The sequence below is a fragment of the Ixodes scapularis genome, unplaced genomic scaffold, assembly GCF_016920785.2.
Source record: "Ixodes scapularis isolate PalLabHiFi unplaced genomic scaffold, ASM1692078v2 PGA_scaffold12__126_contigs__length_90152505, whole genome shotgun sequence".
In the NCBI taxonomy this organism is placed as follows: Eukaryota; Metazoa; Arthropoda; class Arachnida; order Ixodida; family Ixodidae; genus Ixodes; species Ixodes scapularis.
In genome coordinates this window covers 34,632,477-34,649,087 of record NW_024609838.1, presented here as the reverse complement: position 1 = coordinate 34,649,087, position 16,611 = coordinate 34,632,477, and the positions used below count along the sequence as shown (strand labels likewise).

The 16,611-nt window shown below is 46.4% G+C and overlaps 1 protein-coding gene across 1 annotated transcript; it reads left to right on the top strand.

Annotated features, from left to right (window-relative positions):
* Nucleotides 1–462: 462 nt before the first annotated feature.
* On the top strand, nt 463–3,351 carry LOC8053916 (glucose-6-phosphate exchanger SLC37A2). The gene has a single exon (XM_002433412.5). The coding sequence runs from the start codon at nt 713–715 to the stop codon at nt 2,288–2,290; it is 1,578 nt and encodes a 525-aa protein (XP_002433457.3). The 5' UTR covers nt 463–712; the 3' UTR covers nt 2,291–3,351.
* The last annotated feature ends 13,260 nt before the right edge of the window (nt 3,352–16,611 follow it).

Sequence of the window (16,611 nt, the reverse complement as noted above, 5' to 3'; positions counted from 1 at the left end):
CGCTAAACGGGGCTAATTCGCCGCGGTCGACACTTCGAGAAATACGAATATCAGAGATCACCTCGAAGCGAATATCGAATAGCGTATTATTTAAAACTACTATTCGAATATTCGCACATTACTACAGTTTTCTTTCTTTTTTTTCTCTCTCTCTTTATTTTTTTTTTTTCTTTATTATAATTTTGTTTGCGTTTTTAAATTGCTTTTGGCGCCACAATCCGCGGGACGGCCGGAACACTTCCGCGGGCCAAATCTGTCTCGCGGGCCGGGGTTCGCGTACGTAGAATGTTTTATCGTAACAGGAGTATAATTGCGCCCTAATGCGTCTACTTCTTTTCCCCACCGGAGACCGGATAACGCCTTTACATGCCGCTATCTGCAAACCTGTGCCTCCAACGTGATCTTTCCGGCAGGCCGATAAACGGAGTCGTCTGGCAACGCGCTATCTTTCTCTCTTCCCTCTGTTCTTTCCTTTCCCGTGCACCCCCTCGGCTGCCCTCGCGCTCAAAACACTCAAAATGCCATTGTATGATCGTATCCCGTTGTGTTGGCCGTGTGACCACCGTCGATTAGACGGATAGGCTATCCGTGGCCAAGCCCCCAAGCTGATACGACGGACTCTCCCGATCCCGATGGTAGTTTCTCGCCAGACAGCTTTCGCCTGACCACAACTCGTCGGATCCGAGCAACCGTGCGTCGTCCGCGCTTCAAGATGACGGGCACCGCATCCGCACCATGGGGCATCCGGGTGATGGAACGTCTACTCGGTCCGTGCTGTAGCAACCCTAATCGCCGCACATCCTACTACAGAGCCTTCGTCCTTGTCGCCACTTTCCTCGCCTACACCTGCTACCACATGACACGGCGGCCGCTCAGTATCGTCAAGTCGGTGCTGAACGAAGACTGCCGTTTCGTCGCGCCCGACCCATCGATCATCGTCACCCAGAACACGAGCAGGACTTGGTGCGACTGGGCCCCTTTTGTGGGCGACGAGGCGCCACGCCTTTATTCGTACCTGGACTCGAGCTACCTTTTCGCGTACGCGATCTGCATGTTTGTGAGCGGATTTGTCGCCGAACGGATGCACCTCCGCTACTTTCTGGCGCTGGGACTGCTGATGAGCGCCCTGACGACGCATCTCTTCGGGCTGGGCTACAGTCTGAAGATCCACAACTTCGGCTACTACTTCGTGGTGCAGCTCATCGGCGGCGCCTTCCAGAGCACGGGTTGGCCGAGCGTCGTCACCTGCGTCGGCAACTGGTTCGGCAAATCCAAGCGGGGACTGATCTTCGGCGTGTGGAACGCGCACACTTCGGTGGGTAACATCGTGGGCGCGTATGTCGCCGGGGTGTTTGTCTCCTCCAACTGGGGTCTGTCGTTCGTGGTCCCGGCGGCCATATGCGGCTTCGTAGGCGTCCTGGTTGCACTCTTTCTCACGCCGTATCCAGAGGAAGTGAACTGTGATCCGCCGCGCCGAAGTTCCACGTCCCTGCAGGCGTCTTTGTCTTCCACCGTTGCCACTGCCCCCATCGCGGTCGAGGCTGAAGAGGAACCGCGGACGGATTCCGACGAGTCGAGTCTCCTCCTTCCCGAAGAGGAGCAGCAGTACCTGCTCGAACGGAAGCTGAAGCGGGAAAGCGACAAGAAGGCCGTCACGTTCATCCAGGCTCTGTGCATACCAGGAGTCATCGACTTCTCTCTGGCGCTGTTTTTTGCAAAGCTGGTCAGCTACACTTTCCTCTTCTGGCTGCCCTTCTACATCCACGCATCGACGACCTTTGACTCTGCCCACTCTGCATTCCTTTCGACCCTGTTCGACTTCGGCGGCATTGCAGGAGGCATCCTGGCCGGTTACTTGTCGGATCGGACAGGGGCTAGTGCCCTCATCTGTGGATTGTTCCTCACCGCGGCGATCCCAATGATGTTCATCTATGAGGTCTTTGGAAGTTGGAGCCTCGGTCTGAACATGTTCCTCCAGTTCCTGGCTGGCCTGTTCATCAACGGACCGTACGCCCTCATCACCACAGCTGTCTCAGCTGAACTGGGGACCCATCTCAGTGTGTCGGGCAATGCCAAGGCCTTGGCGACTGTGACGGCCATTATAGATGGTACCGGGTCCATAGGTGCAGCCGTGGGGCCCCTCATAGCGGGGCTGATTGTGTCATATGGTTGGAACACTGTCTTCTATATGGTGATGATTGCGGACCTGCTTGCCACAATCTGCCTTCTGAGGGTGATCAAGCAGGAAGTGGTACGCCTCCGAACGAGACGAGTAATGTCACTGCAATAATGATTGACCTTCCGCTGAGTGCCTCTTGAAGATGTCTTCAGATGCTTTAACTTAAAAGGATTCTAGGTATTTCTATGTTGAGGTGTCCTACTGTAGAGTGATTATGACTACAACCAGAAATTGTTGTGAATATTACTGACTGACCTTGACAACAGCAATTACTGAGGTAACCTAGCCCCACTGCATTGGAAGTAAGTCAGCTTTTGTTTTTTTATCTGAACATGCAAGACCCTTAGATTCTCTAGTGTTAGTGACTAGTGATGGATCTATTTTTTTTTCATAAGTGTTGCTCTCAAAATACTGCTTGGCATACCAGAATGTTTCATGTGTGCAAGACTAATAGTAGGGCTAGTCCCATGGCTATTACATTTGACTTCAGCGTACACAATTCACTTGATGGTGCATTATAGGCTGCCAGTTATCTCGAGTTTATTTTAGCAAATCGGAGAGGTCAGTCAATTGTTGTAGCAGTGTACTTATATGTATTTTTTTATTTTCATAGAGGATCTGAGTGAACAGATGAATTTTTTCGTTTTGTTTCTGAGTTGCTAAAATTCAATTGCCATGCAACTTTTGCTCAAGATATCTGCCTGCCATGGTGGGTGATGTGTACAGTTATACAAAGGGAAGTATGAAGAGTCCTCATCTTGTTAAATATATGTGCCTTTGAATATCATACATTTATGTTTACATCGACAAGAAGGCTGTGATGGATGGATCAATCTCGGCATGTACATATAGACAAACTTACCTGTGCACCTCTATCTTGTATCTGTTTGAGGGAATGAAGGGTGCAGTTTTCTAGTAGGATACCTCATTTTTTTAGGTGTTTTTCTTAGGGACAAGCTCATAGTTTGACAACATTTGCACAGCATCAATGTTTGTGTATTGTTCACAATCACAGTGCTGATCTGTCCCTTTACTTATGGTGGACAAGTTTGTCTGCCTGCTATATTGTACATTAAATGGTTGTGCCATTGAAACTATTCCTATTTTTGTACATTAAATGGTTGTGCCATTGAAACTATTCGTATTTTTGTAAATAAACATTTTTCACATGAGGCATTAACACATTTTTGTAGTGAAATGCAATAGAGTCCTGTTTTGGCACTTTGCTACATAGGCCAAATGAATCGAACTCAGTTTAAACCCCTTGCAAAAAATTAACTTGCAGTCTATGACGGTTCTCTCTGTTACAAAGGGGCCAAAAACATTATGCACTTCTTTGTGAAAACATTGAAATATCTTGTATCAACCAAACTGAGCTCAGAGTTTAATTTCATATCTGAGCAACAAGAAAAAAAAAGCTTAATTCGATTTGATAAATTAGAATAAGAATGTGGTTCGAGTAACCTCCTGTCTCCTCTGTTTTTTTATGCTTTATACATCAAATGTTCTAATTACATATTACCAAAATTGTTGTCTTTAAATAGGCAAAACAAACAAAACATGGCCAACCATAGCAGTATTTTAATTTTAATCTATACCTTTTGATTGAGGAGGTCCTTCAATATTTTTACAAAGCATCAATTTTGGTAGGCCAGGTTTTGCAAATGTAGCCCACGTCACCCTGCCGAACAATGCTGAGTCGCAAACGACGCATGCGTAGCGTTTGATATTCTTCAGAAGAGAGCTGCTGCGCATGCTCATGAGGCGCATGAGGCATTTCAAGGCCCGTGTATAAAGATGGCAGCGCGTTTCAGTCGGCACACAGTGAGACGTGCAGCTGCGCGCGAGTTCTCCAGTTATTCATTGAAAGCACGTCAACTGTTTAGCACTTGGAAGAAAAGGACAGCTGGCGACTCCGTTCCTGACTGGAGCAGCTGCTGTAGAGAAGTTTGGACTCGGCTGTTGCAGACGGCGTATTTCAAAAAACCTGCAAGCTGGTGTCGGACTGGTTTGCAAAGGTAAACACTTGTAAGCGGTAAGGTACAAGCAACCCATTAAGGCCTCAACACCCCGAAAGCACCAGACCAAGGAGTAAACTAAATGCACAAAACACAGGTTGTTGTGTGTGTTGAATGCATTTTTCATTTTCGTTGTGGGACAGGATCGATATTCCTGGCGATGGAAAGTTTACAGGTTTACCAACAAGTTCCTCTCTCTCTCTCTCTCTTGACTGTTAATTATAAAATCAAAGTTATTTTTTTATTATTTTGGTTCTCCACTAAAAGCTGGAAACTTAATACAAAGTTATTTTTAATCTTTTTTTTTAAGGGGGGAGCAAGTTTTACATTTTAGTTCAAGCAAACTGTAAAAGACATTCACGTTCCACACATCACTGGATAGAGGAAGCTAAAAAGTTCTACGGTCCTTAAGGTTTTTTGCACTCCACATGAGCACTATGTATTGCGTGACAATTCGATAGTTTATCTTTCGAAATAAGGGAAGGCATCAAACACGAGGACGGACAGGTCGTTTTCCCGTTACCATCAAACTCTCCATTCCAAGCATAGTCTATTTCTTGCCACGTATACGAATTAACTGGCCCCTTGTTAGTGAATTCACAGCTTTTCAATCATTCGATGTTTCAGATCGTGCCAGGCGGGCTTTTAAAAACTCTGAACCCTCCTACATACTCAGTGATGTGCGGGATTCAGGAACACGCTGCGACATTGATCTTTGTACTCTGATTAGTTATCTTACCATGCTTATCAATCTAACCATATTATGCTCGCTGTCCATAGAAAAAAAAGTTCAAAGCCACGTCTCCTTGGAATCGCGACAGCACAGAGGTGAGCCGTTATCGCTTTGTTGACAGGCGATAAAGCCATGGCGAAAAGCCTCTCTCGCCAGATGCTGGAGATCAAAAGCTGCAAGTGCTCGAAGTACAAAGGGCCCGTTGGCACAGTCCCACCTAATCTGTTTCACCGGCTTTTGCGAACACGGATCGAAATATAGGCGGCGCTCTGACCCGTTTGTTTCCCCACACCTCGCTGTTCTATGCAGATGCCCACAGGCCTTATGGGCATGTCCATAGGCGTAGACTTCGGGGGGGCATCGGGGCTCGTGCCTCCCCCCCCCCCCCTCCTGGTGAGATCCGGGAGGGGCAGAGCCCCCTTCCCCCCCCCCCCCCCCCCTTCCCCCCCCGCCTCCCCTCCCGGTCCCGGGCTAGCTGTGATCCTTACCGAGACGCTGTTTACGTGCCATGTACCGATCGAGCTTCTATAGTAGTGGCATGTAAACAAAATGACGCCCAGGTTGCCTTTATTTACAAAATACATGGGAAATTGAATCCCAGCGTGCTTTCGTTAGCTTCAATCTCCAGTTCTGGCGAAAAGGTAACGCGCAGCACCCACCCCCCCCCCCCCCCCCCCCCTCCCCCGAAAATGGAAAGTTTACGCCGCTGGGCATGTCCATGCCATCTTCTACAACAGAGCGCGGGGCACAGTCCAATGTAAGAAATACTAACAATCGACGAAGTGGATCTACCTTAAAAGCAGTTGTCAGAGGATCCGAACTTGACCCACTTGGGCTTTTGTGCTGAGCTGGGCAGAATGCATGCTGCATTGTTCATGCAGTCCGGAGTGGTAACAGAAGAGCCCCTCGTCCCCCTCGCCGGAGAACACGAACTCCAGCCGAATGCTGACGCCGCGTTCGGTTATGTCGGCCGAGCGCTGAGTCATTGCATTTGTTGTCCCCACCCGTGTAGTTCCAAAGTTAACCGCTTGGGGCGTCACGGTCGCTCCTCCTCCCGAATAGAATGTACAGTGCGCGACACTGTTAGCGCGAACAAGCAATAGCCAGTTTTTCCAGTTTTTCTCTTTGAAACCAAGGGATGTCATCCAAGTTATTATTGTCACGGACAGAGCTCATTTAGTTCTATAATGTAAGCGATAAAATTTTGTGCTCCCTAATGCCATCTAGAAGTAAAATACGAAAAGGCGCCGATGTTGTGTTCGCGCTAACAGTGTCGCGATGTGTACGCTGTGGCTAGCGTTACGTCCGGACGGAGCACTGCCCCCCGCCCTCCTCTCTCTCCCCCCGTGAACCTAGGGAAGGCGGAGATTTGGACGTAACTTGGGTTACGTCGGACGTAACGCTGACACTTCGAACATTTTTTTAAGGAGCGCGTTGGTATTGCATACAGTTTTTTTACAGAAGAGTTCTTAAATTAGGACTTTTTTAAATAAAAAAATGACTTCTTAAGTTAAGAATACTAGAGCGTAGTGTGTTCAGAAATGCTAATAACTACGAGCTCTTTTTCTAAATCTTGCCGAAACATCGAGGTATCCGGTAACGGTCTTTGGGTCTAAGAATACGAGGAGGTACATATAGAACTTTAAATTGACTATCCCAAAAATGCCCATGATCAACAGTTTTCCTCAATAGCGAGTTAAAATCAGGCAAATGCAACGCTTTAAATGTGTCAATGTCATTTCCAAGGCATAAATAATACGAAATGTTCGTTAACAAAGAACGCAGAATATAATTAATTCGATATTGCCAACGGAGAGCACAATGACCATATACGGTAATGCCGTAACGGAGCACACTGTAAACTAGAGCATGTACAAGAATTTTTCGAACAGATAGTGCCATAAAATATCTAGCGTGTACAATGAACAAGACACTGCACGAAGTTTCTTACATACATGAGAAGGATGAGAGTTCCAGGTTATGTCACTGTCAAAGAATAAGCCAAGATATTTTATACAAGATGTATGCTGTATAGGCTCACATGTACCTAATGAGCATCCAGACGTATGTAACCGTAAAAAAGAGGTCATACTAACTTTTTCAAAGGGTTGTGGAAACATATAAGTTTCGTTTTGAATGTATTAACTTTAATTAAATTAGCTTCACAGCCTATAGTCCATAGTTTTAATTTCCGCAGTTTGTAAATACGAAAAGGCATCTGAATAATTGGACGCTCCAGGTAAAATAACGGTATCGTCAACATATTAAAGGGATACTACAACGAAATTCCGGCGCTCATATTTTGGTCTATATGTGTTCAAAAGAGCAGTATCACATGGAACATACCAATATCTTGTTAAAAATGCCTCGAAAAGGAATTTTAAAACGAATTAAACGATTAGCAAAGAGCACCTGGTGGATGTCGCTAACGCCTCGTTTGTAATGCTCGTCTAGGAACCTTGACAGCTAGTGACGGAGGTTGTCTCGTCTCCGGCCACGACGAGAGAAGAGAGGCAGGAGGAGCTCCCCTCTTCCCGAGAATCCTTTTTGTGTGTCGCAGAAGTCGCTATTGTCCCCCTAGAAGATTATAGAAGATTAACCCGTCACTCAAAATTCGTACAAAAGCAGCCGCTTCGGTGGCTGGAACGACTAGGCCATCCTCTCGACGTCAGCCTCGCCGTAGCTTTGCTCGTCTTGAGACGACCTACGTCACGATTGCGTCGGATGTCACGTGCTCTTAGCTGGGCCTTCTCCGAGCGCTTGCCAGAGTGGGCCGTTTATAACAAAAAATACAGCCACCAGAACCAAAATACAAACGTGCGATTGTCATTTACGGATATTGTGGATCATATTCAACCTATTTTTGAACACGACGGGAATATTTCAAATTTCGTTGAAGTATCCCTTTAAAATAGTGAAATTGGTGCCACAATGGAGAGGTCATTAACATAAAGATTATATAATAGTGGACTTAAGACCGAGCCCTGGGTGATACCAACTTTGATTGAAAAGAATCCGCTTTGATACCCTCCCAATGAGACACATTGGCACCTATCCTGTAGAAGGCCTAACTTTGAAAGCTTTCCCAGGCAGCACGCCGACACTGGGCCAGCGTCGGGGGAATACTGCGCGCAATATTGGTCCAGTTTCATGTTTGGCACCACGGCCCAGTATCGGGTCACTATCGGTTAACGATCGTTCTAAAAATTTGCCAGAATCGGCGATACCATTCGAGTTCTGAGCAGAGATGGGCGAATATGGCCGCGCCTCTGCGACGTCAGCGGGCTTGGGTCAAGCCAATGTTACTAGAACCGATCAGTAGGGAAATTGCCATAAAGCCTGCTTTGAAAAAGTGGCACCGATCCGTACTCGAGAACTGAGCTAGTAGCGATCGCAACGCCGCCATTTCTCCCCCACCGGCCACTTGAGGAACTGCACGTAACTTCTATTTCGATACGGTGGAAAGGGCTTCAAGGGTGCCACGCCCGACTCCCAAGCGGACGAAGTTAAGATGCGCCTAGGTCGGGACGCGCTACCTGAAATCACTGCTGAGACATGGTTGCATAAAAATAATACTAATAGTGCCGCAAACCTTGTAAACTAAAGATTTTACAAAACATCACGCCCCCCCCCCCCCCCCGTTTTGTACTAATCTCCAATAGAAGTTGCGACAAGAAGAGTTTTTCCGTTTGTTTGTGCGGAAAAACCCAGTTCCAGCCGCTGATTGCCCGGCGTGCGCTCAGCGAGGCCCGTGGCAACGGCGGCGGCCGCCGCGATTGGCCGGCGCGATTGACCGATTCAGTGTCGTTTTAGAAACGGTCAAGAATCCCTAATACCAGCCGATATAGCCGGTGCAGACCCGACAAATTACCGGAAAACGGCGCTGGATACTGGATATCAGCGTGGCGTTGGCCGACCCAAGTGATGTTCCGCCGACATCGGCCACATCGCGGTAATACTGGCCCGATCTTTACAATCCAGCGCCAATATAGGCAGTATCAGAATGATACTGGCCCGATTTCTCCGATCCGACGCCAATATTCGCGCAGTACTGCGTGCTGCCTGTTTGTTAACCAGTGCTTAAAGTCTCCCATAAGATGAGGGGGGCTCCCTACAAGAAGGAGGGGGAGGGGGGAGGGGTTTCGACGTGATGTAAGTACTAGATGGAGATAGAATAAACCTCACTGGCTGACTTTGCATACGCTTAGCTGCAACCCTCAAATCGCTAATCCCCAAATGTCGCATCAATGAAAACAAGCTATTTTATTGCAAGATATGATTTTGATTTCACTAACGCTGGGGCAATGGAGGAGGGTCTCGGGCCATCCGTTAAAATCAGGGGGGGGGGTGGGGGGGGGGGGGTCCGAGACCCCCTGAGACCCCCCAAACTTTAAGCCCTGTTTAACAAAATGTGATGGCTAACTTTATCAAATGCCTTGCTGACATCAATTGGAACGGCGCGCAGGCAACTTGATTCCGTTCAAAAGTTAAATTGAGCATGTCAGAAAGGTCCTCGAAGAGCGTTTGAGTACCTCGGTCTTGTGTGAAGTCGTACTGATAAGGAGATAGTAAACTGTGTTTGTCTAAAAGCTATTCATAGTTATCCACAAATGTTTTTTTCCAGTAGTTTAGCAAAACAAGACTTGACAAGGCAAGAATGGGTCGATAATTTTCTACGTCTTTTTTTTTTGTTTTTTTTGTTTTGTTTTGCGGGTTTTCCGCGTAGGCGGCAGAGGTAAAGGCGTGCTGCCTGACAAATCCTCTGCCCCCTAAAACTCGGCAGCTCAAAATAGTTACATAATAACAGATTCTACAAAAAAGTGGAGTAGCCGGCGCCATTTCAAGGCTGCCAAATTCTCCATAGCATCATCTATTCTCTTCTTCTTTAATAAAACAAGTAAAAGGAACAAAGGAAAATAAATACTACATTTATTTGGAAGAAAAATAAACCACTATAAACGTCGGTAAGTGTTGGTAATAAAAACTAAAGACAGAAACAACAAACAAAAAACCAGAATGCAATCTTATGTACTTCCAACATGTCAGCATCAACAGCAAGGTCAGGTGAAGGTATACAATGAAAACATATATCTTTGGAATTAGCTATACCTAGTGATTATGCCCTATGCGTGTAGCCGAGAGCTACAAGCTGTTCTGACCCAAAGCTGAAGATGTAGTTAGAAGAAAATTATTCCAATCATGTTGCTCCACAAGTTTATCAAAGTGACTGAAATCGACTGTCGACAAATTCCTCTCAGCACCAACATAAGTCAACGGCTTAGATATCAGGTTTAAAGAATAACAAACGAAATGATGATTAGCAAGTGAGTTTCAATGATTGCGGACTGGATTACTGCGTTCTGAACTCGTACGTTTATATGATCAATGTTAAATACCACCAGCTAGCCTAGGGTGACCACTTTCCCGCTAGTGAAATGCGGGACACGCGGGGCAGAGGAGGAGAAGGGGGGGGGGGGGGGGGTGTATTAAGACGCACACAACAAACTAAGGCTCTGTTAACACATTTATTATCCCGTACTGTTTATACACCTGCTAATTTTATTGCAGCAATTAGGCTCAAAAAAATTTCACTACCAGTGATAGATTATTTTGAACGCCAAAGATATGGTATTACATGTGCCGAAGTTGAAAACATAAAAATCGACTGTACTAGAACTCAATGATCAAATAAAAATAAGAAACAGTAAATATTTTTCTGCTCATTGTTTCCTGTCCACGCTTACTTCTATCAACATGGTCCTACACAAATTTTTAACATTATATTCTTTTTTGACTGTTGCCGTGTGGCTGCGTTCACTAAAAAAAAAAAAAAAGAAAATCCACAGCAAACCTTTTGCATTGGCATGGTGCTACATAAATGTTTAACATGTTTTCTTTTTTTCGGCCGTTGCATGTGTGGCTGCCTTCACTAAAAAGAAAAAAAAAATCCACAGCAAACCTTTCGCGTTGGCATGGTGCTACACTTATTTTTAACATTATGTTCTTTTTCGACCGCTGCATGTGTGGCTGCCTTCACTAAAAAAAAATAAAGTAATCCACAGCGCACCTTTTGCATTGGCACGGCAATTTGAAAATAATTACAATATTTTATATTTAAACTTTTGGCGAGAATTGTTTCGTACAATATTTTCCCACCAAAGGCAGAGGCACAACGGCGCATGCGCGTCAGTTATGGTCACTATGGGACGAAGTATGTCAATATTAATATCGCCATTTACACATACAAGCTTTTTAGATGAAAGAGAGGACAGAGCTAGATCAAGTTCGGCCAGAAATGACCGTGCATTGCAGCATGGGGGACGATAAATTAAGAGAAGGACCAGGGGTAACGAAGGTTTCAGATAGGCTGAATATGATACAATATCCGTAAATGACAATTGCACGTTTGTGTTTTGAGCCTGATGGGTGTATTTCTTGTTATAAACGGCCCACTCTGGCAAGCGCCCGGAGAGCCGCCAGCGGAGAGCACGTCACATCCGGCACAATCGTGACGTAGTCTGTCCCGGGATGAGCAAAGCTGCGGCGAGGCTGACGTCGTCAGGATGCCCTACTTGTTCCAGCCACCGAAGTGATCGAAGCACACCTGCGATCGGGCCACCGCAATTAACCGCAAAGCTGCTTTGGTGTTAATTTTAAGTGACGATTTAATCTTCTATAATCTTGTAGAGGGACAATTGCGACATCTGAGTCATACAACAGAGAGTCCCGCTGAGTGGGGGAGTTCCTCATCTTCTCTTGTGCTGGCCGTAGATCTGTCGGGATGACGTCAGGTTCAAAGCATCTATAGTTCTAGGCGAGACAGCTTTTGTCGCTACTTGTCAAGGTTCCTAGACGAGCATTAAGGCGCGTTCACACTCTTGCAGCCGAGTACGACCGAGAAAGACTTCTTGGGACCGGATGCACTGAGCGGAGCTGGTCCTAAGAGATCGCAAGAGGCTTAAAAACCGGTTTGGTCTCTCTCGGTCGCACTCGGTTGCAAGAGTGTGAACGGGCCTTTATAAACGAGGCTTTAGCGACAACCACCTGGTGCTCTTTGCTGATCGTTTATAACGTTTTAGGATTCCTTTTCGTGTCTTTTTTTAACAAGATATGGTGTGTCCGATGCGATACTGCTTCTTTGAACAAGTATAAACCAAAAAATAAGTGCCGAAATTTCGTTGTCGTATCCATTTAAGTGCAGCGCAACTACTTTCGCCTCCTGGAAGGAACATGTTAACTTGGTCACCAACCAAATATATTTTATAAACACAGCACCCCCCCCCCCCCCTTTTTCCATTGGACGAGTATAAGAGAACACTTGGTAGCCTGGTATTTCATGCTCAGTAAAACAGCCTGAAGAAACGTTATTCTCGGTCAGCAGAAAAGCATCAAAACAAGAGAAAAAAGGGGAGTTTAGTGCGAGAAAATGGTTCGAGTATTTCCGAATACTTGGGATATTAACATGGGCAATTCGAAAAGCATTACCTTTGAAATTTGTGAAAAACTTGTGTACTGCTAAAAAGGAAACACAAATACGAAATTTATCACTGTCCATAATCAGACGATCCTCTCTGGACCAAGAGTACCTAAACTTTTGAAAGACCAAAATGTTTGTATTAATACACTTATAAGAAAACAATAGGCAAAATATTAACCTCAAACTTTTAATAGTTTCTCCTGCATAGCACTGAGTCTTTCTTCGGCCCTTTCATTTATTAATTTTTTTTTTTCCTGTTGGCCGATGGGCCAGTGTGGGGCAGGGGCTTTGCCAATTGCTGCACCTCTGCTGCTTTTTCCCCTGTCTCCGTCCCTTATAGCATTACAGGAGTAAATAAACGAATTGAATTGAATTGTGTGGGCTTTCGATGGCTAGTAGCGTATACTGTGTGGTCCAAGGTGGAACGGAGTCTACAAGTTCCCTTTCTCGAGCCGCGATGCTCCTTGCCCATTGCGGCATATCCATTTAATGTCATATTTCGTTCTAGTACTACTTGGTAAAGGACGAAGGATATATATCAGCAATGGCCAGAGTGGCATGGGCTTACAGCCGCATATAAAACTACGAAAATTCAGAAACCTGGAGGAAAACGAAACAATAAATAAATGGGGTGGGGGGGGGGGGGGGGGGGGTTCTTGTAAAAAGAAATGATATGGAGGGAGCAGTCCTTTCCAAAGGGTACAAGTATAGTTTCCGACTACAATAAATGACACCCGGCATCCGGAACGTTTCTTCAACCGCTAAGCAAAAATGAATGCATTGTTCGCTAGCCAGCCACACTGCCCCTGACACCCGTTACATGTGTTTACGGTTCGAAATTCTCTATAAAACAACAAAGGAAACAGGGTCACTGGACACATCTATGTGACATAAAAACAGTCCAGCTGTATGTACGTAGTGTAGTACAAGGCCGCCAAGACCTGTGAGTGCTTTATTTTTTTCTAAAACTCTTCGTCTTACGGACATATAAGAGGGGAAGGAGGGCACGCTTTCCAGGGAGACGCACTGGAACCAGGGCGTGATCACGTGACAACAAGTAGACGTATGATTGGCCCAGCGAGCACTAACTTCCCCCGCAGTGTCAGTTTAGGGGGGAACGAAGGAAATATACGGCCCCTGTGAAATACTCAATCAGGCCAAGGGAGGAATGCAGATGTATGATCTCTATAAGATACACACTGACGGTGCCCTGTCACGTGCTTTGCTGCAGTGCTCTGATTGGTTGAGACGAAGATGTTGCTACGCGTGCAGAGACACGTCGTGGGAGGCTCAACGATCGTAAACCAAGCAGCAACGCCGCAACGCTCCGTCGGCGGAAATTTAATACTTTGCTGCGCGAGTTCCTGTCGGGTGAGAGTCTGTACTTTTACGTCTGTTGCGCTGGCGCTTCTCATATCTCTCGTGTTTGGAATCTGAACCTTCACAGCTACGAAAATCTTTGCTTCTTACCTTTTTTTTTTTTTTTTTTTTTTTTTTTTTTTGTTTGGCCGTGTTTGTCAGCAAGCAGAGTCAAAAGGCAAAATTTCACAGGGTTTGAACTTCAAACTACCACGTTGTTTTGCTCTATAGGCAAGAAAATGAGAACGTGCTGGGCTATAAATTCCAACAAGCTGGGGAAAACGCTTACTGTGTGACTCGTCCTTTCTAAATCTGCTCTCCCCCATGAGTTATTTTTCTTTCTTTTTTTTCTGATTTTATGTAAAAAGAAGCGGAATGAAAGAAAAGCCTTGAAGCTAGCTCTATTTTCGGTTCTCTATTCAGAAAAAAATGTGAAAACGATTTATATGAAGTAGACGGACTGATAAAATCATTCCAGGAAAAAAAAAAAAAAAAAAAAAAAAAAGGGAGGGGAAGCTTGTTGCGGTTTAAGACGTCAAGAGTCCACGTCTTCCTCTGGCCAAGACCGGCGTATACATTCGTGTTTCTCATCACTAGTCTTTGCACGTCAAAGACCGCAGGTGCCTGCATCTGCGGTGTCGAAATTTGTCCTCTACAGCAGAGATATCTGAGGCTGGCACCTTGAGGTAGACTCTGTTTCTATTGTCTTAACCATGCAACAAATCTGACCTCAGCAGGTTCGTAGTCAGAGGGGGGGGGGGGGGGGGGCTTATAGGGCTTCAGCCCCCCCCCCCCCCCCCCCCCCCCCCCCAAAATCCAGCCGACCCTATAATATATACACATACATTTTGATTCCCCCTTCCCCCCTCCCCCCTCCGCAGCTCGCGCAAGTTACGCTTCTTCACAGAGCTGCGAGATAGGATGGAACTTATTTCTTCTCACAACCGAGCAGACAAACGAAGAAGACAACCATATTCACGCCGGATTAGGCATCTCCGCTGCGACCGGAGGACTGTCAGCCGTCGAATGGCCGCGCTCTGCCCCACAGCGCCGTCACCGGCGTGCTTGCACATCGCGACACTCTCACGGCCGCCGGGCGGCATACCTCCCCATTCTTTTGTTGCGCTCCCAGCTGCGGTTCGCTAACGCACTCGTCCACCGATCCCCCTCTGTTGCGGGTCCTAGCTCTCTGCGATGGCTGAGATTGCCAAGCACCGGTACAGACAAAACATTTGGCAGAGATGCGCTTGTGCTTCTGATATCACCGACCGCAGTTTCTGCAATGGAGAGAGAGAGAGAGAGAGAGAAAAAACATTTAATTTCCGGCTCGGACGGCCCGTCTTCAGCAGAAACCGGGGGACCAGATATATATGAGATCTGTGGGATTCCATCCGTTGACCAGCAAGTCTCTAGCCGCTGAAGGCCTGGGGAAGGGGCACGGTGTAGGAAGGCTCTTCCTACACCGTGGGAAGGGGTCAAAGAATTGAAAGAGGAAGATATACAGAGGAAGAGGGGATGATGTCCGAACGACATGCACAGCGGTCCAAAGAAGCGACGTTCGTACATTTTCTGATTGGTAAATCGACCAACGAACTGCAGCCATTGGCCGCCTTCAAAGTCTATTCAGCCCTTGCGGAAGACTTTTTCTGCCGCTCCCCGTGCTCCGTCAAGATTCAGGAGGTTCCCGACGGTGGTATACGCAGAAGTCCTGCTTGAACGTAACTCTGAGGAAGAGACCTGGATTCTGCAGGAGCACGGCATATAGCAAAGAAGCGTAGCATCGGTAAAGAACCGAATTATTGCTCGTTTAGTTTTCATTCCCAGGGATGGCACTTCCGGGGCTTGGTTTCATTGCGCCATGTAGTTCAACTGGGTTGTCGTCGGGGTAGGACAAGCGAAGAGACAAGGCGCCGACTCCCACGGTTGATATCTGCCGACCGTGGCGTCGGCTGGTCTCTTCGAACCGCATCACTATCGGTGGGCACACAAGTTATTTGGGCTGCACAAACTTCCCCCGGGACGAACCTCCTGAAGCGAACTTTGAGATTCGGCAGTTTTGGGGCCGCAGAAGAGACGCGCGCTTTGTAGAGCCGTAAGCCGGGGGTCACACTGCTCGTACATCATACGAAGGATAGTCTGCATACAGATTCGAACGCGAGTTACCGCGAGATCCGCGCTTCGAATGCCGCACGGCAATGAGTTGAAGGAGAAAACGGCACGCGGTATTCGAACCACAAGTATTGTAGTGACCTGCGTTTGCAGACTGTCTTTTAATTGTAGACCTATGAGCAGTGTGACCCCGGCTGTATGCTTGCACCTCTTCCACTCACGACGCTAAACAACAACAACAAAAAAAAAAAAAAGCTTTGTGGCGAAGCATAAAATATTTAGCTCAGTCGAAAGCTGTTATAATAGCTCCGTGTTACCCCAATTGTTTCTTATGAAATATGAAGTCTGGTATTACGCTGTAGGAGTTGACGTTCCGTATAAATATTTTTTAATATATATTAGTTGTTTAGATCGTATTTCTGAGTTTGTGTGCCGCCTCCTTATTACTAGTCTTCTGTGGTTGACAGCGAAAAACCAAACCAAATTCTTCCTCCCGTAAAAAAAAAAAAAAAATAAACAAATAAATAATAAAAAAAAATTAAAAAGAATTACGACAAACAGAGTCAAATCCGGCTCCTAAACTCTTCGAACTTATTCCTCCAGTGAAGTTCGTCACGGGTGAGCCGAGCTTTCGCCGACCCCGTGGACAACTCCCACCGAATCGGTGCTTCGCCAGTAAACACACTGCGAAAACAACAACAACAACTCCCTGAAGAGCCAGCCGTCGCGTCAGTGT

What these genes read in the sequence shown, in the direction of transcription:
- LOC8053916 (XM_002433412.5), top strand. Translation starts at nt 713, where the DNA reads ATGACGGGCACCGCATCCGCACCATGGGGCATCCGGGTGATGGAACGT.